General features: G+C 43.2%; 1 protein-coding gene across 1 annotated transcript in view; it reads left to right on the top strand.

Moving 5' to 3' along the window:
• SERINC1 (serine incorporator 1) overlaps positions 1-21,888 on the top strand; it is a 33,513-nt gene extending 11,625 nt beyond the window's left edge. Inside the window, exons 4-10 of the mRNA XM_073627182.1 lie at positions 282-361; positions 4,210-4,347; positions 4,529-4,698; positions 6,950-7,040; positions 7,138-7,279; positions 17,732-17,959; positions 20,576-21,888. Coding sequence (XP_073483283.1) covers positions 282-361; positions 4,210-4,347; positions 4,529-4,698; positions 6,950-7,040; positions 7,138-7,279; positions 17,732-17,959; positions 20,576-20,714 — 988 coding nt within the window. The 3' untranslated portion in view covers positions 20,715-21,888. The remainder of the gene's footprint in view (positions 1-281; positions 362-4,209; positions 4,348-4,528; positions 4,699-6,949; positions 7,041-7,137; positions 7,280-17,731; positions 17,960-20,575) is intronic.
• The last annotated feature ends 830 nt before the right edge of the window (positions 21,889-22,718 follow it).

Here is a 22,718-nt window from a genome sequence, read left to right as displayed (position 1 = left end):
CTATGCATGGGCACATAGGCTAACTTGGAGGGGCAAGCCCCTAGGAGCAGCTGTTAAAATGTCCAGTGTGCATGAGGCCTAACTGTTATTTACTACTGTACTTCTGTTTCATGTTACGTGTTAGTGCTAAGGTCAATAATCTAAGTATTGTATCCAGCCTACAGTATGAGAAAAATTGACTACATTGTTTTCTCCTCAGAAGTAACAATTACATTAGATACAGGTATACCATAATTCAGATGAAGTTTCATTTTCTGATTATTCACATTCCCTTTCTCCAGCTTCTGGTTCTTTAAGTTTGCTGCAGCCATTGCGATTACTGTTGGTGCATTTTTCATTCCAGAAGGACCCTTTACAACAGGTGAGCTTTTTCAATTGAGAGAGAGATATGTATGTATGTGAATATAAAAAGTCTACACACCCCTGTTAAAATGTCAGGTTTCTGCGATGTAAAAAAATTAGACAAAGATAAATAATTTCAGAACTTTTTCCACCTTTTTAATGTGACCTATAAACTCTACAACTCAATTGAAAAACAAACAAATATTTTAGGGGGGTGGGGGAGTAAAAAAACTAAAATAATGTGGTTGCATAAGTGTGCACACCCTCTTATAACTAGGGATGTAGCTGTGTTCAGAATTAAGAAATCACATTCAAACCCATGTTAAAAAGGAGTCAGTACACACCTGCAATCATTTTAAAGTGCCTCTGATTAACCCCAAATAAAGTACAGCTGTTCTAGTAGGTCTTTCCGGGACATTTTCTTAGTCACATCTTACAGCAAAAGCCATGGTCCGCAGAGAGCTTCCAAAGCATCAGAGGGATCTCATTGTTAAAACGTATCAGTCAGGAGAAAGGTACAAAAGAATTTCCAAGGCATTAGATATACCATGGAACACAGTGGTCAGGGAGGCTGCCAAGTGGCCTACAGCAACATTAAAGGAGCTGCAGGAATATCTGGAAAGTACTAGGTGTGTGGTACATGTGACAACAATCTCCCATATTCATATGTCTGGGCTATGGGGAAGAGTGACAAGGTGGAAGCCTGGCTAAATTTTGCAAAAACACATCTGAAGTCTCCCAAAAGCCTGTTGGAAATTGTGTTATGGTCTGAATTCAAGGTTGAACTTTTTGGTTTTAATTCCAAAAGATATGTTTGGTGCAAAAATTCTCAACATCACCAAATAATACCACACCCACAGTGAAGCATGATGGCGGCAGCATCATGCTTTGGGCTGTTTTTCTTCAGCTGGAACAGGGGCCTTAGTCAAGGTAGAGGGAATTATGAACAGTTCCAAATATCAGTCAATAATGGCACAAAACCTTCAGGCTTCTGCTAGAAAGCTGAACATGAAGAGGAACTTCATCTTTCAGCATGACAACGACCCAAAACATACATCCAAATCAACAAAGGAATAGCTTCACCAGAAGATTAAAGTTTTGGAATGACCCAGCCAGAGTCCAGACCTGAATCCGATTGAAAATCTGTGGGGTGATCTGAAGAGGGCTGTACACAGGAGATGCCCTCGCAATCTGACAGATTTGGAGTGTTTTTGCAAAGAAGAGTGGGCAAATATTGCCAAGTCAAGATGTGCCATGCTGATAGACTCATACCCAAAAAGACTGAGTGCTGTAAAAAAACCAAAAGGTGCTTCAACAAAGTATTTGTTTGAGGGTGTGCACGCTTATGCAACCATTTTATTTTTTTTATTTTTACTTCCCTCCACCTAAAAGATTTCAGTTTGTACAGTTTATAGGTCAATTTAAGCCTGGGTTCACACTGATGCAAATTTACAGCTGGTTTGATGCGTTTAGGAACACACAGATTCGCAGGTCATGTAAAAAGCATAGTATTCCATGGCTTTGGTTCACATATATGCGTTGCGAATTTGGTGCAAGGGGAAATAAAAGGGTCCTGTCCGTGTTGAGTGCGATGCAAATTCCTATGGTGCAGTGCAAATTTTATCTCCATAGGCTTCAACTGAACTTGCAGTAAACTCGCAGCACAGAGTTCACATCTCTGTCAATTGTTCACTGTCTGCCTCCTGAAATTTGCGGTAAAATTGAGGTAAATTCGCACCTGGCCACCTCAAGACGCAAGGCGAATTCGCACCTCACACAGGACAAAAAAGATAGAAATTTGCAGTACATCGCAGTAGTGTGAACCTAGGCTAAAGGTGAAAAAAGTTCTGAAATTATTTATCTTTTGTCTTACGTATTGGGTATTGCTTTTGGTGTCACTTATTTTCAAATAGACAGTCAATATATATGGAAAGTTGTTAAAGCTGTAAGAAGGATATATAGACATCAATGATTCTACATGTTATGTCAACCAATATCGTTCGGAAGTAGTTTTTTACTATTATTTTATTTATTCCAAGAACATGGTCGGGTACAAGTATTTGTATAGATACAATCAATTGCATAGTATAAACATCTGGGAACATACAGTCAATTGCATAATACAGCATCGTTATTGTAAACTATGTTTGGAGACAATTTACGACCTTTGATGGACATACTGATAGTCTGCCATCTGTGATGTCTCCAATGTTCCTAAAGCATGAGCGTAGACTATCAACTTATGCTGCTCCAGTTGAAGTCCCAGACCAGTCCTAAACTATTTTATATATTAGAATATCTGGAGCTCATGGAGCCCAGGCTCCTATTAAACAAAGAAAAGAGAGGAAAGAAAAAAAAAAAAGACTGGAAGAGAACAATTAGTGAAGGGGGAGGAGAGGGGAGGAAATGGGAGAAGAGAAGGGGGGGGGAATGGGTATGGGGATGGACCCAGCGTGATCTTGCCGAACGCAGGAGAGTGACAGGGTGAGCACTGTAGGTGTACCGTAGCCCGTAGGGCCCTTGATTAAAGGGTTGATATAGACATTCAAGTCGCCGACAAGTTGTCCCTCCTCCGAGGAAAAAGAATACGTTCCATAGCGACCATGTCTCGGAGTACTGTTCCTGGTGGTGTCTTGATGAAAGAACCAAGTCTTCCATTTTGCTAATTTCTCTTACTTTGTGTATCCACATCCCCATTGTCGGGGGTTGGGGAGACTTCCACTTAAGAGGGATACAAGCCTTAGCGCGTCAAGGAGGTGGCGAATAATAGATTTTTTGTATCTCTTCCCTGGTATACTAGAGGCATGGAGGAGGAAGAAGGCCGGGTCGTCTGGAATTACATGTTCCGTGAGTTTTTGGAAGATGGGTTTGACCTCCTTCCAAAATTGTTCTAATTTGGGGCAGGACCAGAAAATGTGTAGTATGGTGCCCTTCTCTCCCCGGCATCTCTAACACTGATCAGGGGTGTCAGGGAAAATTTTCTTCAAGTACGCTGGTGTTCTGTACCACCTAGTAAGGATCTTGAAGTTAGTTTCCTGCGTTTTTGTACAAATTGAGGATTTGTACATAAACCTGAGTATGTGTCGTCTCTGTGGCGTATTGAAAGTTTTACCCAGGTCTCGTTCCCATTCCGTAATGCATTTCAAGTAAAAGTATAAATATTTTATTTGATGAACAGGAAGTTGTTATAAAATTTGAGAATATTAAATGTTTTGTAATTTTATATTTGTATAAAAACGTTGTCATGTACAGTCTGTCCTTTTACGGGACACAGCTTGGGAAGCTGTAAGGTAGATTTTTCATGTGGAGTGTGGTTAAAGAATTTGCATAGGCATGGCCAAAATGTACCCACAATACACCACCTTCCCCCTAATATTCCGGCATAATTTTTTTTCGTTTACTTTACGGGATTTTATTACACCCTGTGATGTCCTCAACAGGCTTGTAAAATGTCTTCAGGGCCAGCTGCTAATGATGTAGGCATGCCTCTAGAAATATATCTATTAAGAGCCCTGTCCTTAAACACGGTGTGTGGAGTCAAGACACTGGCATTGTTTTGCTGGGAAAACCATCAAATCTATGCTTGTGCAGAGAGACAGAATGCATTGATGGATATGCGTAGTTCTGTAGTCCAGCAGGCTTTGCTAACAATGCTGGTTGGGATTTCAGAGCAGCTAAGGAACTGAACTGTAACTGTGTCCAAACACATAGGAAATTAGGACTGGATTTCTGGCATATCAACAGGTATATTTCTGTACTTGTTGCATTTTTAAAGTTATAAAATATGAGTAAATGTGCATGTAATGTACTGATTTTTTTTTTTTGTTGCTCTGACATACACTTTTTATTGTTGCTTCCTGAATACAGTCTGGTTCTATGTTGGAATGGGTGGTGCATTTTGCTTCATTCTTATCCAACTTGTGCTGCTGATTGACTTTGCTCACTCATGGAATGAATCCTGGGTTGAAAAGATGGAAGAGGGTAATTCTCGATGCTGGTATGCAGGTGAGCAACAACACTCAAATAGTTTTTTTTACAAATGTTCTTAATTACTGTGATGGTTCACAAACTTCACATGTAACACAGATATAAGTGTGTGTGTTGGATGACAAATTACATAAAAACACACATAAATAAAATGGTTTAACCAATGGAATACTGATTGTCTGTACCCTTCTTTCCATAGCTCTGCTCTCAGCTACTGCCATTAACTATGCCTTATCACTGGTTGCAATAGTGCTTTTCTATGTCTACTACACTCACCCTGAAGGCTGCGCTGAAAACAAAGCTTTTATAAGCGTGAATATGCTATTGTGTCTCGGATCCTCTGTATTGTCTGTTCTACCTAAAATCCAGGTAGGTTAACTTTTTTTTTTTTTTTTTTTTTTTTTGTCCTTTTGTGAACACAGCAGGTGTGGTATTGTAACAGATAAAACCATATTACCACATGTTAATCTATCTTAGACTTTCTTGATAGGCATAGACTGCACTGTAGTTAAAGCAGAACACCAATAAAAAAAAAAAAAACCCTTTCAAGATCAAATAAAAAAAATATATATATTTTGCTGCAATATTCACATTTGTAACTTGTTGCTGTCCACTTAACACATCATATTGCACAACTGGACAGTGGAGGCTTCTGTGCTGAGAGCGCACTTATTGCGCACTCCCAGCACAGGGACTATGTTGTCAGACAGTTCTTCGTGCCCACTAACGATCAGTAGCCTGCATAACTGGCCCCTGATCTTGTGACCGCCAGTCATAGTGGTCTGTTGATTGCCAATTCTTCAAGCCCCCTCTTTTTAAAGAGTTGTTGGGTGAGAAGGGGTTAATAGGTAGATGTCCCCCTCTCCTGCAATCTTAATGATGGTCAGCATCATTCAACTTTCTTCTTCTGAGTCCAGGCTGTAATTTAGCTGTCACTGTCTGTGAGTGGCCAGTGAAAGAGAAGCAGCACAATGAAGGGCTCGTCTGTTACTCTGCTTCCTTCCTTTACAGCACATGAACTGATTGCAACCTCGTGCTGCTCCTTCTTTCAAAGTTTGAACTTTGATGTAGGTGGACTTTAATCACTAATAGTCTGGGCCAATTCTGACATTCGTCTCCTACATGTAAAAACAAAAAAAAAAAAATCATCTTTTTTTTTTTTTTTTTTTTTTGACTAAAACTACTTGGAACCCTCGAACTTTGTATGATATATATATATAACACACACTTTTTTTCATTTTTAACGTTCGATAGATACATATTGTATCAGAGCAATCACCAAAGCTGGCCATGCACTATTAGATTTGTTTAGTTCAGCCTTCAGGACAACCGATTCCTCTATCCAAGCTATACAGTGCAGATGGACAAATCCCCCTGCTGGCCTGTCAGAATATACCAGCAATGGATGCAGGTGCTGTTCTGTTCGCCAGAAAATTTTCCACCTGACTCCTTCCCTTTTTTTTTTTTTTTTTTTTTTTTTTTTTTTTTTTTTAATGAAGGATGCCAGGTGAGAGCTGGCTGACAGGACCACCCATAAATCTTTTCAAGATTTGTATCAAACAGAGCTGCAGAGAATGTTGCTCTACAGTACTGTTTCTTTAGATATCCTATAGTGTTGTTTTAATTCTTAGTAGAATTGGAAGATATGCCTTATAGACCACCATGGGGATAGGTATGTCAAAGATCTGTTTTCTTTTTGCAAAAAAAGAGAATTTCATGAAAAATAGATTACAGATTCATTAAGTACTGGATGTGTATTATTTTTGGGAGAATAAGGCTATCGCTTAGTGCAACTAATATTACACTAAGCGATAGCCTTATTCTCCCAAAAATAATACACATCCAGTACTTAATGAGCCTGTAATCTATTTTTCCTGAAATGTTCATTTTTGTCTTTTGCAAATTTGTTTATTGTTTATGCATAGCACAAGTAACAAAATTGGTTGCCACACAGGGCGTAACACTACAGTTACATTTGATCACAGCAAACAAGAAAAAAGGAATTTGAGAAATTTAGAAATTTGGCGGAGGCTGAGACCAATAGAAAGTGCTTTTTTGAGTTAAAGTAGTTTTAAAGCCTAGACCTTTTTTTTTTTTTTTTTTTTTTACCTTAAGCATTAAGGTAAAAAAATGTTCCAGTACCTGTATTGCCCCACCTCATACTTAAGCCTCCTTTCAGCGCTGTGCCCACCTATAGTGGCTCTACACACTCACAGGCTTTGCTTAAACAGCGGTAGCCGTTGGCTCCCATTGTCCTGTCAGTTAAATCCTTTGACGAAGGAGTGGGGTGGGGTTGAGCCACGCTGTCTGTGTCTATGGACGCAGGTAGTAATGCTTGTGATTGAGCCCGCTGATGTGCCACCATAGCAGGCGGCTTCCTGTGGTGGCACACTTAGAAGAGGAAGAACCAGGAGCACCGGTGGGGGACCCCAGAAGAGGAGGATTGGGGCCGCTCTGTTCAATTCTGTTGCACAGATCCGGTAATTGTAACTTAACATGTTTGTTTTTTAAGAATACATATCTGGATAGATTATTTTATTTTTTTTAAAGGAGTTTAGTGTCACTGTTAAGGAGGTTGTCACAGCACACTCCTATTTCATTTTGTACTTTTACCCTATAGGAATCTCAGCCTAGATCCGGTCTTCTACAGTCATCTGTGATAACCATTTACACAATGTATTTGACCTGGTCAGCCATGACTAATGAACCAGGTATTTATATAAGATCATGTCATTATGACCTAATAGGTGCATGTGCTTTATGTCTATACATAGTTGATGCTTTTTTATTTTCCTTTTATTTCCCAAGATCGCAAATGCAATCCAAGCCTGCTTGGCATAATCGGATACAACACCACAACCACTCCAGGCCAGGTTCAGGTTGTGCAATGGTGGGATGCTCAAGGAATTGTGGGACTTGTCCTCTTTCTGCTCTGTGTCCTGTACTCCAGGTAAAGAAAAGTATCTAGTACGACTGCTGCCACAAGACACTCAGCCCTAAGCATCAGAAAATAAAGTGTGCAATTTTTTTATGCACCAGAATTTGTAATGTTTGTATTATTGAACCTAAACTTTTTTTGTGTGACATGCGCATCTGGTGAGGAGGCAATCTCCCTAAAAAATGAGATGTTGCTTTTAACATGGATTTGTTTGGCTTCTCCTTGTCAGTGATGACAGGTTTCTGGTGGCTGTGGTGTTCTGCTGTTAGATGGAGGGCTTAAATCTGACTTGATGGCTACTTTAGGGACTGTGAATGTGTAATGAATCTAACCCCTGTCATCTGTACAATAAAAATAGCGGGCATTTTTTTTTTTTTTTCCGTGCCAGAACTTCTGAGACACTTTGTCACTTTCAGTGTCTGCTTAGTAAGAGGAAACCGACTGAGTCACTGACCTCCATCTTGTCAGTAACTAGAGCACTAATACAGTATTACAGTTTTGTTTAGACCCCTTTTGACACACTGTCTGCCGGTATTCAGGGAGCTCATTATGGCATTGGTGGCAAGGCGTGAAATTGTTGATAAACTCAGTCCACTGATGGCCCTTTCAGAAATCAAACGTTCATTCAGATATAAGGCATAGTTTCCATCCTGATAACCAAGGTCCTGCTATTTCACACTGAGCTGATGTAATTGTTCTTTACGTCATCCATAATCTAATCCTTGTTATGTGTGTCACAATTTAGATGTTTTAATTGTGCAGCACAAGACACTGCACAATATTTATAGGCATGGTCCTTAAGATGATTGGACACTGGCAAAGCTTTAGAGGACACCCCCCTGGGTGCCTTCCGTATAACCCTACCCCACTCTGTGAATCCTCAGTTTTGTGCTAGTGTCTGAAGGTGATGGACTTTCTCTCCTTCTTCATAGAGAAAATCAACCTTAGCTTAAAAGAGAAGTAAGGGGATTTCAAAATAACAAACATACATGCTCACCTGGGTGGTTGAAGCATTATGATGCTGCATCTGTCCCCTTTTGCCTCTAAGACCAAGAACTGAGCAATCAGACTGTAGTCTTAGAGCAGAGAGCCAGCTCTCTGCTCTGCCCCTCCAACATTTACTGGAGTGGCTGGCTCAGGCACACGACAGCGCACTGAGAGGCTAAGCCATTTGCCAGTTAGGCATCTGGGTGGATCTTGACATTAAAGTCAGCATTTTCTCTAGAGTCTGGACCAGCTGAGTGATCTCAGCCGAGAGCAGACTTTAGTCTGTTCTCAGCTGAATACAAGTCACAGGAGTGTAGAACTAAATGCACTCCTGTGCCCACAGGAAAAGTAGGGCCAAAAGAGCAATTTTATTATTTTATTTTCTGATTTTTCAATCAAACTCTATCTTCTAATGCCAACATAGAAGTGACATATCTGGATCGGCGCAACCTCTGTAAAACCTTGGAAGCCACATCCAAACCCTATACTGTGGTGAATGGCCTGTTGCTTCGGGCACTGGATCCTGTGTGGGCGCCCACCTTGGCAATTGTGTGAGTTAGCCACAGGGTGCTATACAGATCCAGGACCATGGTCCATCGCTATGGAACCTAGTCCCTAAGGATTGCTTTAGGGATATACCCACCGTGACGGGCAATACCTGGGCTTTATATACAGTCAGTGCTGATGGGGAATTCCTCATGTGGAGACCTTGCTCTCCTGGTGGGGAAAGCCGTCCCCATGACTATAACTGTATAGCCGTGACTATAACAGCCGCTATCAGTAATGTGCTTGTAAAATCCGACGGGCTGGTTGTACCCAAGTTGATCAGTTTGGGTAAATCCAGCCTGCCCATACATGATGCCGATCTTGGAAATTTAAACTATCTATTGCCAGTTTTGAGGCACAACCCGCCTTCTGAAAGGGCACCCAATCAGTGTGCAGTCAGAAAATGCTAGGGCGGTGGCCTACATCAACCATCAAAGGGGCACCAAGAACTTGGCTGCCTTGAAGGAAGCAAACATGATCATCTCTTGGACAAAAACTCACTGTCTAGTGATCTTCGTGGTCCACATCACAGGTGAAAACAACTGGAAAGCAGATTATCTTAGCTGCCATCACCTAGATCAAGGGAAATGGGCCCGTGATCCAGATATCTTTGATCTGATGTGCCAAAATTGGGGATTTCGGATGTAGATATCCTAGCCTCCAGATTCAACAACAAACTACCTTTTGCTTGCTGCCAAAACCAGGTATCCTCCAGCTCTAACCCTTCCTTGGGATCCTAACCTGGGCTTCTCTGCTCTGCAGAAACCACCCTTTGAGCTTATCAGGCATATCCCCCTAGAGGATTTCTCATGCAAAGTAGCCTTTTTGGTTGCTGTCACGTCTGCTAGACCTGTTTCTGAAATGGCAGTCCTTTCCTGTAAAGAGCTTTTCCTTATAGTTCACAATGACAAAGTTGTCTTATGTCCAAGGCCATCCTTTCTTTTGAAAGTGGTCTTGAAATACCACCTCAATGAGGACATGTCCTCCCATCTGTATGCCCTGCTGCTAAGCATCCAAAGGAATTCTCTCTACGGTGCCTGGATGTAATTAGCGTATACCTAAAGACTACTGCTTCACATAAAAAATTGCAACACCCGGGGGGCGTGACCGGATGCAGGAGTGAGAGGAGGGCTGATTGTGCTTCCCCCAGCCCGATACCTCCGTGCTTACCGGACCTATCTCGGCTCTCTGGACTGGCCGTACGAGTCTTCCTTCCCCCGCAGCGTCTCTCCTGCCTGGCTGCCTGGCTCTCTCACCGCCGCCCAGCCCGGAGTGTGCCGGCGGCGCCTCGGTACAGCCGCTTGGATAGGACACGGACGAGAGCCCTCGGAGCGGCGAGGAGGAGCTTGGGCTAGGTTACCCGGGCAACGGCCCCAACAGGAAGAGGCGGCGGGGACAGCATGCGCCGTTAGCGTGAGGAATCGCCTCTAGAAGCGTCCCTGCACTGCCCAGGCCCTGGCAGTACTAAGGTACCATCCCCCACAGGTCAACACAGAGGTGGACTGCCTTTTTTCTAAAACACTAGCGAACTGCCACGGACGAGGGGGGGTGGAGGTACGGGCAGGCTTGGGCAGCCGGCTATATCGTTACTGGTTACAGGTCCTGGCAGTCCGGGGCAATTTGACATACCGGCACATAGCGATTTGTGAACACTAGGGAGAAGATATCCCCTCGCCGGTCGGTGAAGGGCTGTATTGCTGCAAAAGTCGCTTAACCTTTTCGCTATATCATATAATTTCAACAGAGCTGAAACACGGCCACTCTGGGACAGGCAGCCAGTCTAGCGACAGCTGTAAACCAGAAGGACATTGTTGGGGCTGAGTCAATATAGTGGGAAGGAAGGCAGAACAAGTGAAAGGCGAAGAGAGCGGCGAGAGGAGGGGGGGGGTAGACATTAATTCCAAGAGCGGCTTAACTCTCCAATGCACTCCCCCTCGCTTATAAAAAACAGCTATGACCAGAAAGAAGGGTGAGGAACTGCAGCAGCAGGACAATACTTGTTCCCAAATGACCCGTACCTCAAAAGAAAAGATGAACCAGGCAGCAGCAGCCGCGGCGGCTAAACTGGAAAAATTTGCGCACCCCTCCGCCTCATCACCATCAAAAAACATTCAGCAGCAGCAGGACAGATTATACGCGGGGGGTTCAGGGGACAGGAAGAGCCTAGGAAAAGGACCAGCAGCAACGCACACAACAAAAATGACGAGCGGTAAAAGCTCCGTGGGTGAGCCTGCGGGATTAGCAACTAACAATGCTGCTCCGCAAGATACACCAGCAGAAGCTGAACCCACTCTAAAAGACGTCCTATGTGCCGTTAACGCCTGTAGGGCCTCCCTAAGCGACTTGTGCGATCAGTTGACGGGGCTAAAGGAAGAATTATCTAGAGTAAGCCAAGAACTGCAAAGGACTACTGCTAGAACTGCTGCTCTGGAGGAGAGAGTTAGTCAGGCTGAGGATGAACTAGCCCCACTGAAGCAAGAGCTCAAGGCATTGAAAACACAGTTGGGTTGGCATAAAGTTAAAATGGAGGAAATTGAAAACAGATCCCGCAGGAACAATGTGAGGGTGGTAGGCCTACCAGAACGGTGCGAGGGCCCCCACCCGGAGGAATTCATGGAGAAGTGGCTCAAGGGAACATTCGGGACGGAAACCTTCTCTCATCTCTTCGCCATTGAAAGAGCCCATAGGGTGCCAACCAGGGCCTCGCCGTCAGGGGGGCACCCTAGGCCAATAATAATGAAGCTCTTTAATTTTAGAGACAAGGTGACATTGATGCGTAGGGCCAGGGAGTTGGGGGAGATCCTGTATAACGGAGCCAGAATTTCATTCTTTCCTGACTACTCCCCGGACCTCCAGAAGCGGAGAGCTGAATTCAGGGATATTAAGCGCAACCTACGGACTTATAAAATAGAATATGCCCTGTTGTATCCTACACGGCTACGCATTACCGCCTTAGGGACTACCCATTTTTTCGACACATCAGCGGGGGCAACAAAGTGGCTGGAGGATAACAAGGCGGGTCTGCAGGGCTAGGGGCTAAACAAGGCTATCTAAACTTGGACAAGAAAGGAGGAAGGAGCGGGGGTTTTTTTTTTTTTTTTTTTTTTTTTTTGTGTTATCTCTCCTTTCTCACAATAATGAGCAGTTGGCACGGAGGAGGGGGGAAGGGGGGGGGTATGTGAGATGGAACCATGGATGAAAAACATGATTCCACTAGTTTTGTGTGTCTCAAATGTTGCACTGGGGGTTTGGGGGAGTGGCATGGATCAGTGCATGCGTGGGGAGGTATATTTTGTGTGGTTGGGAGGGGGGAAAAAGGTCACAAGCGTAGCCCCTAGGGCTAGCCTAATTAGGCAGGGGAGGGGGTCACGAAGTAGGGTGGTAAGAAGGGGGTTGCATAAAAGAGAGGGTGGGGGGGAAGGGGGGCTTATAATGAGTCACTGGGGTAGACAACGGGGGGATCGTAAGGTACACAGAGTTATGACAGGCGGGCTCACAATAGCAAAAGTAAAGTATACAAGCACAGGTGGTCTGTATTCGCAGTCAAAGAAATGTAGGGGGGGGGGGGGTCCCTGGACGCGGGGGCCCCCCCGCCCTTTTCCACTTATTCTTCTATTATTCTTTTTTCTTGTTTTTTTTTTTTTTTTCTTTCTATTCCTTTTTTTTTGTCAGCACAACCACAGCGCCCACGACTAATTTTGATACTCACAAATGTATTAAGGAGTTGCCTTTTTTTCTCTTTCTGAATAGCACTTTTTCTCCTTGCTCTTTCTCTGGACCTTTCTTGTTCAATTTATTTTTTCTTTTTTTTTTGTTTAGATGCCTTTTAAAACCTTAAAGATAGGCTCCTGGAACATCAGGGGCATGGCTGACCCCGCCAAAAGGGCAGCAGTTTTTGCGGCACTGGAAGCCTATGGCGTCGAGCTGGCTTGCCTGCAGGAAACCCACCTTACCAATGATACTAAACTGCATATTCGGAACTACAAATTTCAAGAACAGTACCATTCAGTTTACACTTCGTACTCAAGAGGGGTGAGCATACTGGTGGGGAGAAGTATCTCGTTTTCCTGCAGGGAAGCCAGAATTGACGAGCTGGGACGCTATGTCTTCCTGAGCTGCGTTGTGGAAAATATGCCACTAGTAATAGCAAATATATATATTCCTCCTCCGTTTAAAACAGAAACCATTTTAGATCTGTTGGAATTTGTGGAAAGCAGGTTAGACGTACCGATAATACTGGTGGGAGATTTCAATGCAGTTTTGAATAATAAAATAGACAGGTTTCCACCTCTGAACCGGGTGGAAAGGCTATCGGAGGGCCGGTTAGGCCAACTCCTGGCAGAGGTTGGGTGGTGTGATCTATGGAGATCCCATAATCCAAAAACTCGGCAGTATTCCTGCTATTCAGGATCACATTCTACTCTATCGCGTATAGATATGGCAGTGGGCAATAATGAGGCTTTGCAACTAATAGGGAATATAGAGTATAGGCCGAGGGGTATTTCTGATCATTCTCCTTTGACCTTGACTCTAAATCTTAGCATTAGACCCAATCGGAAAAGGTGGTCAATAAAGCCAATATGGTTGGAGCTAATAAGCAGTCCAGAAGAAGTTATATCTAAATTAAAAGAGTTTGTAACATTTAACTCAGGTACAGCCCCTCCGGGGATAGTGTGGGACACCTTAAAAGCATACCTCAGGGGATTGCTCTACCAGCAGGTCACTGCAGTAAAGAAAATGTCAAGGGAATGGGAGGCGAGAGCCAGTAGGGAAGCCATGGACTCAGAAGCACAATACGTGGCAGACCCAACCCCTGAAAAACAGGAGGTATGGCTCAGCAAACAACAGGAGTACAGAGAGATAATTAATAAAAGAACAGAAAATAAAAGACTCTTCCAGAAACAAAATTACTATGGCGAAGGGGAGAAAGTAGGCCGGATGTTGGCACTTATAACCAGGTCTAACCTATCCCCATCGGCCATTTTTTCAATTAGGACGCCGGCTGGAGAGATTACCTCAGACCCTGCCGAGGTCCTAGAAACTTTCTCCACGTTTTATAAGGACCTGTACAGGTCACGCCGGGGGTCGGACCGGCGTGATATGGATAGATTTCTGGAGGGGGTAGCCCTGCCTGTGCTCTCGGAGGGGGACAGGAGTGAGATGGAGTCTCCTCTGACCCTGGAAGAGTTGCAAATGGCTGTTGCAGAGTTGTCAGGCCAGAAATCTCCTGGCCCGGACGGCTTGCCATTAGAAATCTATAGGAAGTACGGGGAGGTTTTACTTCCGGAGCTTTTAAAAGTACTGGAACAGACGACGGGGGACGGAAGGCTACCTCTGTCAATGTCGGAGGCCGACATAGTGGTGATACCAAAAGAGGGGAAAGACCAACTGGAGGTCACCTCTTACAGACCGATATCACTGCTGTGCTCAGATGCCAAGATTGTAGCAAGGGTGCTGGCGTCCAGGTTAAATAAGTGCATTGTAAAACTTGTACACTCAGACCAATCGGGGTTTATCCCCGGTCGGTCTACCAGCATTAACATCAGAAGGGCATACCTGAACCTTCAGGTCCCAGCGGAGAATGCGGGGTCTAGAGCCATACTGTCCTTGGATGCCGCCAAGGCCTTTGACAGCCTGGAGTGGGAATACCTCTGGTGGGCATTAGAGAGGTTTGGATTCGGCCCCGTATTTATTAGCTGGTTAAAAATCCTATATAATCACCCAAAGGCAAGACTTAAGATAAATAACGATTACTCTGAAAGCTTCCCCCTCGAAAGAGGGACTAGACAGGGTTGCCCTTTGTCCCCTCTGTTGTTTGTCTTGGCCATGGAGCCATTGGCCGGAGCGGTGAGATCATCACCTGTACTGCAGGGCTTCCACAGGAAGGGCGAGGAGGAGAGAATAGCCCTTTTCGCGGACGATGTCCTATTTTTTCTTGGGGATACGACCTCCTCATTGGAGGAAGTAATGCACCTGGTGAAGGACTTCGGGAAATTCTCAGGATTGACCATCAATTGGGAGAAATCATCGCTCCTGCCGGTCGACCCATTGGCCAATGCCATTCCAACGAGCCTGCCCCAGTTGAGAATCACGGGAAAAATGAAGTACCTTGGCGTTGTGATGTCCAAGGACCCCGGTGCGTTTATCGAGGACAACTTGGCCCCTCTTCTATTAAAATTTAGGAAAAAATGCGATATTTGGAGTAGACTCCCCCTCTCTGTGGCAGGCCGGGCCAATTTGATTAAAATGGTATGGCTGCCTCAGTTGTTATACCTGCTCCACAACTCCCCAGTATGGATCGGGGAGAAGTGGTTCCAAAAAATCCAATCCCTTTTTAGGGAACTAATTTGGAAAAAAGGGCAGGCCAGGATAGGCCTACAAAAACTGCAGTGCCCTGTCACGGAGGGGGGACTGGGGGTCCCCCACCCGTTTACTTACTTTCTAGCAGCCCAATTACAGCAACTTGGGGGATGTGCCATCGATGGAGGGGGTAGCAAGAACGCCCAGGTTATCTTACAGGGAAGTCCACATAGTTCTCTAGTAGAAGCGCTTGAGGCAGACTCACTACAAAGAGAGATTCCGATACTTAAAATGATCACTAGGGTCTGGCAGACTGCCAAGCGAATAATGGGGTATAAGGGAATAACAGAATACTCACCAATATGGAATAACAAGCACTTGCAGGAACTATTATCTGTGGATAGGAACAAGTATTGGGAGAGGAATGGGGTATGTCGTCTGATACAGATCTATGAGGGGGATACCCTGAAGCCTTTTGAGGAACTGCGGCAAGAGTACCGGCTGCCAAACTGTGCATTCTACAGTTATTTACAGATTAGACACGCCTTGGGAAAGCAGTTCGCAAGGCTACCCCCCACATGGTGTAAGATTCCACTATTACAAACAATAATTAAATCAGTGACCTTCAAGGGGCTAATCTCAGAGATATATACCCAGCTAATAAAGAAAACAAATATGCAAGTGTGTTCTTCGGGGGGCAGAGACAGGTGGGCGGCTGACGTGGGGGAGATAACGGACACACAATGGAAAAGGATTCTTGATCTGGGACCAGAGGTGTCGGTCTCTCCCTCACAAAAGGCCTCCCACCTGATGCTGCTGCATAGAGCCTATTACACACCAAAAAAGCTCTTTCTGTTCGGTCGCCGAACTAATGACGAATGCCCTAGATGTAGAAGAACAGGAGACCTAATCCACATGTTTTGGAGGTGCCCAAAACTAGTTAGGTATTGGCCCGAGATTCTAAAGAAAATAAACATCACGTTTAAAGTTAATCTAGAGCTAGACCCTAAGATCTGTGTGTTGGGATGTGTTACCAGCGGACTGAGAGACAGCAGTACTGAGGTAGCGGTAGCAAGATGTCTATTTCAAGCGAGAAAATTAATCGCACAGTTTTGGCAATCCAGGACTCCCCCTACCCCGGAAGAGTGGATAGGAGCTGTTAACTCCTCAGTGTGGAGCGAAAGAACATTCTACATTAGGTCTGGCAACTACAACAAGTTTGCAAGAACGTGGAATTTGTGGGCTCAAACAATGCCTTGTCCGTCAACAGTGCTATCCCAGGGCTAGAATACCTGCCTCCCCATTAATGGGGAGAGGCCGAGTTAGGATCAGCTTAGAGCCCAGAGCGTAGAGAAAATAAAAACACGACCTTATGCAGTCTACCGGACGTGTTCTTGAATCACAGGGGTTCAAGGGAGGGGATTATGGGAGGATGGGGGGTCACAGGAGGGAGGGGGGGTGGGACTTCTTAGAAAGAAAAGTATTAACTATATTATACTTATAGCAGTAATACGAGGGTTCGTGAAAATGTGGCTTTTTTTTTTTTTTTTTTTTTTTTAAAGGTATAGAATGTACAATATGTATTTTGCAGCGTGGTACTGCTATAATCACATATATCTTGTAATTTATGCCGCAATAATACTTAAGGGGGGGGGGGGGGGGGGGGAATGGAGCAAATATGGAAATGCCACAATGATGTTACTGATGTAGAGACATATATGAACACCATTCTGAAAATTAGTCTCTGAATCAAAGCTTACTGACGTGGCAAAGAAAAAAGAAAAGAAAAAAAAAAAAAAAAAAAAAGACTACTGCTTCAGTCAGACAGATGGATTCCTTTGTCCTGTTCTCTGGACCTCGCAAGGGATGCCCTGTTTCAAAGTCCAACATTTCACAATGGATACGAAATCAAATTGCAAGAGCTTACATTCTCAGTGAATCTCCTGTATTTTATCTTGTCCATTCTACCAGATCAGTAGGAGTTCAGGGGCTTTTCAGCACCAAGCCTCTGTAGCCCAGTTGTGTAAGGCCACCACCTGGCCTTCTGTTCATACCTTTTCAAAGTTTTATTGAACCACTCCCAATCTTCTGCTTATGCAACTTTTGGCTGCAAGGTTCTCGCAGCAGCTCTGAGGTTGGGTCTTCTGAACCTTATGGAAACTGTTGGCACAGTGCTCTTTGTCTCATTGTTGCTCACCCTTCTTCATTGCTTGGGGTGTCCTATGATGTATGAATGTTCTGCCTGTGTCCTGCAGGGATTGAGATGAGGAATCTTGACATGCCTGTAAATTCCATAAATTGCAGTACAGGATATGGGCCACCCTTCCTTCAATTCCTTGGTTTACTCTTCATTGTTTGCTAACAAACTGAGGACTTACAGCGGGGGGTAGAGTTAGAGGGGAGGTGCCCAGGAGTGTCCTCCTAAAGCTTTGCCAGTGTCCAGTCTCATGAAGGTACATGCCTACAACTCATGGTGTATTCAGCCTCTGTCCTGTACGTCAGGATCTGAAACTTACAAATAAGAAATTACTCTTTTCGTAACAATTTAGTTTGATTTAAGCATACATTAGTAATATGTAATATATACTGAAGTCCTTATTCTAATATTTATGTTCTGTTTGTACATTTTAGTATTCGGACCTCAAATAACAGCCAAGTTAACAAGCTGACTTTAACCAGTGATGAGGCCACACTCATAGAGGATGGAGCCAGGAGTGATGGTTCTCTAAGCGACTCTGATGATGTTCACCGTGCTGTTGACAATGAACGTGATGGAGTTACTTACAGCTATTCCTTCTTTCACTTCATGCTTTTCCTGGCCTCACTCTATATTATGATGACTCTTACCAACTGGTACAGGTGAGTTAGATGTACTGCTATCATGTTGGTGATGTTACCATTTTCTTGTGTGCTGTATTTATATTTTTAATAAGAATGTGCAAAATACTTTCCTGTTCATACAGTACAGAATCCTGCTCTTTTGTTTACTTTAGCGGCAGGGACCAGAGATGTAATTTGGTGCAAGGGAAGCAATGGGATGGAAGGGTTGGAACCAATGTCATTCATCATACTCTACTTGGACCTGCAACGCTGGATGACTTGATTGAAAGTGAATGTACATCGTGGGACTTTTTTTTTTTTTTTTTTTTTTTGTGAATGAGTACCTGCATTGTGTACCCTTTACTCATTCACATAGGGGAAAGGTGTTATCTGGGGGTCCCCTTATGGTTAAAGGAGACTTAGAAAATCTGATAACACTCCCCTCTTTCCACTGGATCAGGGTTGTTGGGGGGGGAGGCCCTTTTCTCAACATGGGGACAAGGTGTTTTGCAAGGCCCATCCTTGAGAGCATGTGGCCTGGTATGGTTCAGAAGGGGGGCAGAGATGAGTTACTGGTGGTTGGGACACTGGCGAGTGTCAGCTCCCTGACAATCAGTATCCCTGAGCAGGAGTTTTCATATTTAGCAGCAGTAGTAACAAAATCTTCCAGGGTCTTTCCATGGTCATTAGTTAACGAGTTATTCAGCAAACTTTTTCTGTCTGTTGGGAAAAGAAATAAATGTACATTCTTTTGCAGGTAAAAACGTCCCTTTTTTTTTTTTTTTTTTTTTTAAAAAAAAAAAGCCTGTTAAGCATTGCACCAGCAAGTCTGCTAGTATATCTGTGTGCCTGTACATCCCATACGGGCAAGCAGATACAATCTGACAGGAAGAGCGAATGCGTCATGGTAGTTCATTGAAAACTACAAGCTGACAGGCGCAAAGGCTGCCAGACCTTGTAGTTTTCCATTCACAGGATGCTATGAATGAGTAATGTGGTTGGGCGGAGTGCCGCTCAGCCACGTATTTTTTTTTTTTTTTTTACAATAGTGAATGCTATCAGGGAGGTAGAAGATCCCCGCTAGCGGTCAGATCGGAGATTTGGGGAGGTGCAAGGACTGGTCAGTCCTGAATATGGGTGTAACATGTTACGAAGGGTGAACTTCCTTAAGCTGGGTGGTTCAGACAGGGTCACCCATGACTCAAATTCCTGCTGATTTGGCCTAAGTCACGTATGGCTATAGTTTTTTCATATCTTGTCATGAGCTTGAACTTTTTCGTTTGAACCCTTTTATAAATTCATCAAGATAAGTATGTTTGTTCCCATTGTTTCCCTAATCTATTCTGTTTACTTGGTGTGAAAAGCAATAAAGAAATTCTAAAGGATCTGACAATTCCACCACTGTGTCCTTTATATGATAGCAAGTGCCTGCCAGGACAACCTTGTGAAGAGCTTTATCACATTGCTGAAATAAGGGTATACTTGCAATCAGACAGCTGTAGCTCCTGTGCTGAGAGGAACAGCTGAGGACAGGGTCTCTTTTAATAAGAGTATATTCCCTTTTCTATAAAAGAGGGCGGCCTTTTTTTTTTTTTTGAACAGAAGAGGTTAATTTACTAATACTACAGCGTGCAAAATCTGGTGAAGCTCTGCATAGAAACCAGTTGGCTTCCAGGTTTAAGCCTCGGTTCACACCAGAGGCGGCACGACTTGCAGGTCGCCTCACCGAGGCGACCTGCACACGACTTGCAAAAGACTTCTGTATAGAAGTCTATGCAAGTCGCCCCAAGTCGCCCCCAAAGTCGTACAGGAACCTTTTTCTAAGTCGGAGCGACTTGCGTCGCTCCGATTAGAACGGTTCCATTGTACTGAACGGGACAAGTCGTCCCCAGTGTGAACCGAGGCTTATTGTCAAAGCTTAATTGAACAAGCTGAAGTTAGAAGCTGATTGGCTACCATGTACAGCTGCACCAGATTTTGCACTCTCCAGTTTTAGTTACTCAACCCCGAAGTGTCACATGGGTCAGAAAGACCAACCTTAAAGTGTTAATTTTATGGGGGAAAAAAATGTTATACTAACCTGCTCTGTTGCAGTGGATTTGGACAGAGCAGCCCAGATTCTCGTTTTCTCTGGCCCCTCTTCTGTGATCCTGGCCCCTCCCTCCTGTTCAGTGCCCCCACAGAAAGCAGCTTGCCAAGAGGGCACCGAGCTGACTAACAGCTCCCTGTGTCTATTCAGACACTGAACCCCAACCCTGCCCCCTCTCTCCCCTGATTGGCTAGCTGACAGCCAATGGCGCCGCTGCTGTGTCTCGGCCAATCAGGAGGGAGAATCTTTGATGACTGAGACACTCGTGGACAGAGAGGGACCTCAGGTGGGGGGGGGGGGCTGCTGCACACAGAAGGCTTTTTTATCTTCATGCATATTAAACTATTATATACACCTACACAGGTTCAACTGGATGGACTATTCTTTTTTCAGCCTTACCTACTATGCAATAAAATAAAAAAAAAAAACCTTCTGCCTTTACAATCACTTTAAAGATATGGTGGGTTTATAGCCATCGTAACAATGTGCTGATTAGTTTGTTCCTTATAATATGTATGATATTCTGCTGTAACAGTTTAATAACTTGCATCTTCTTATCTTTTCAGTCCTGACTCTACTTACGAGACTATGACTAGTAAGTGGCCTTCAGTCTGGGTGAAGATGTCTTCCAGCTGGGTGTGCATTGTTCTGTATGTGTGGACACTTGCTGCTCCATTGGTGTTAACCAATCGTGACTTTGATTAGTATAAGAAGAAAAAAGTGTTTGTGTGCAATTTCTCTAACTGTGCCAGGAGCACTAAGCTATATAAACATTTGCCAGTTTTGCATGCTTTGTCTTAACAATTCCCTTGCATGATGCCACAGTATATGGACAGTAAAATTAGCTACTTGAAGCTGTGTTATTTAGGCATTTGTATTAACCATATGCGTTGCAGTCCAATATTAAATTGCTTCTGTAGTTTTGACTTACTGAACAGTAGTATTGAGGCAAGAAAGTTTGTCACTGTATTCATTCAATGATCCATTGGTATTACTGTATTTGTCACATTTTTGGTATGAATGTGTTCATAAGTCCCATGCTGTGGTAAAATAAAGTGATTCCTCACTTGAACATATTTAGTTCAGTGTTTTCTGGAACTGGACTACTTACCCAGGAATAAAGCTTTACCTAAAACATACCCATAGGCAAGGCAGTATAAAACAAATTTACAGACAAATACAGCTCACTCGATATAATCCACATTATGGTAGATGGGATATTTCCTGTTTAAACCAAGTATGCAGATATTTCAAAATCAACTCTAAATTGTAGGCATGGCCATTTTTTTATCTGAGAACATTATATGGAGCAGCTCCATCCTATTGAGTATATTGATGATATCTATAAAATCACAAGGGAAAGTTAGTAAGTTATAGTGCAGTGTTTTACTAACCTCTTGTCAACATCCGTGCATGGTTTGTGGATCTCCTTAAAAGAGCACTCAGCGGACTCAGATTGTATGACACACCATTTCATTTTTGTTCTGTTTGTGGAGATCTACAAAAAACATTTTGCTGGATAAATTGGAGAGGTGAAATACAGGTCAGTAGTTGCAGTGAATAATGCATATTGAGAGATGGTATTTGTATTTCTATTTACATTGTGTGGTTATAGATTCTCTACAATATGTTAAACTGACAGTGTAGTCAGCATGTGCAATTTTCGTTGTATTATGTAATACAGCAAGTGTGTATGATTTATATATATTTTGTTTATGAATAAGACATGCTTAGTACTTGTTACTTTGTATGTGTGTGTCCTACATGTGTTATAAAACCAATATTGTTCTTTCCAGAATGATTCATTAGCTCATCTTATTTGTACCTAACTCTGTGGAACCATTACTGTTTATCCCATTGAATAAAGCAGTAAACTGAACTTCATTGTGCTCTGGTTTTCTTTCTGCGGCATCAAACATTTTATTTATATCTATCTATCTCTCTCTCTATATATATATATATATATATATATATATATATATATATATATATATATATATATATATATATATCTATCTCTCTCTCTCTCTCTCTCGATCTCTCGATCTCTCGATCTCTCTCTCTCGATCTCTCTCTCTCTCTCTCTCTCGATCTCTCGATCTCTCGATCTCTCTCTCTCGATCTCTCTCTCTCTCTCTCGATCTCTCTCTCGATCTCTCTCTCTCTCTCTCTCTCTCTCTCTCTCTCTCTCTCTCTCTCTCTCTCTCTCTCTCTCTCTCTCCTTTTTTTTCTGAACAATTTTCAGTAATGGTGTCCACCTCCATGTGAAATAGTACAGGTATTCAAATCTTCTAGACTTGATCTGAACATACACCAATCAGAGATAACTTCATGACCACTGACAGGTTAAGTGAATAACCTTGATTATCTTGTTACAATGGCATCTGAAATTCAGAGGGATATATGCAGCAGGGCAGTTAGTATTAGCCCCCTTTAGGTCTAGGATACCCCCCTTAACCCTTTCATGACTAAGCCTATTTTTGAAATTTGGTATTTACAAGTTAAAATCCGTATTTTTTGCTAGAAAATTACTTAGAGTTCCCAAACATTATATATATTTTTTTAGCAGAGAATCTGGAGAATAAAATGGCGATTGTTGCAATATTTTTTATCACACGGTATTTGTGCAGCGGTGTTTTAAACTCAAATTTTTGGAAAAGGGACACTTTCATGAATTTTAAAAAATCCAAACAGTAAAGTTACCCCAAT

This window comes from Aquarana catesbeiana, linkage group LG04, assembly GCF_042186555.1.
Source record: "Aquarana catesbeiana isolate 2022-GZ linkage group LG04, ASM4218655v1, whole genome shotgun sequence".
NCBI classification, from domain to species: Eukaryota; Metazoa; Chordata; class Amphibia; order Anura; family Ranidae; genus Aquarana; species Aquarana catesbeiana.
This window is presented reverse-complemented; position numbering and strand designations above follow the sequence as displayed.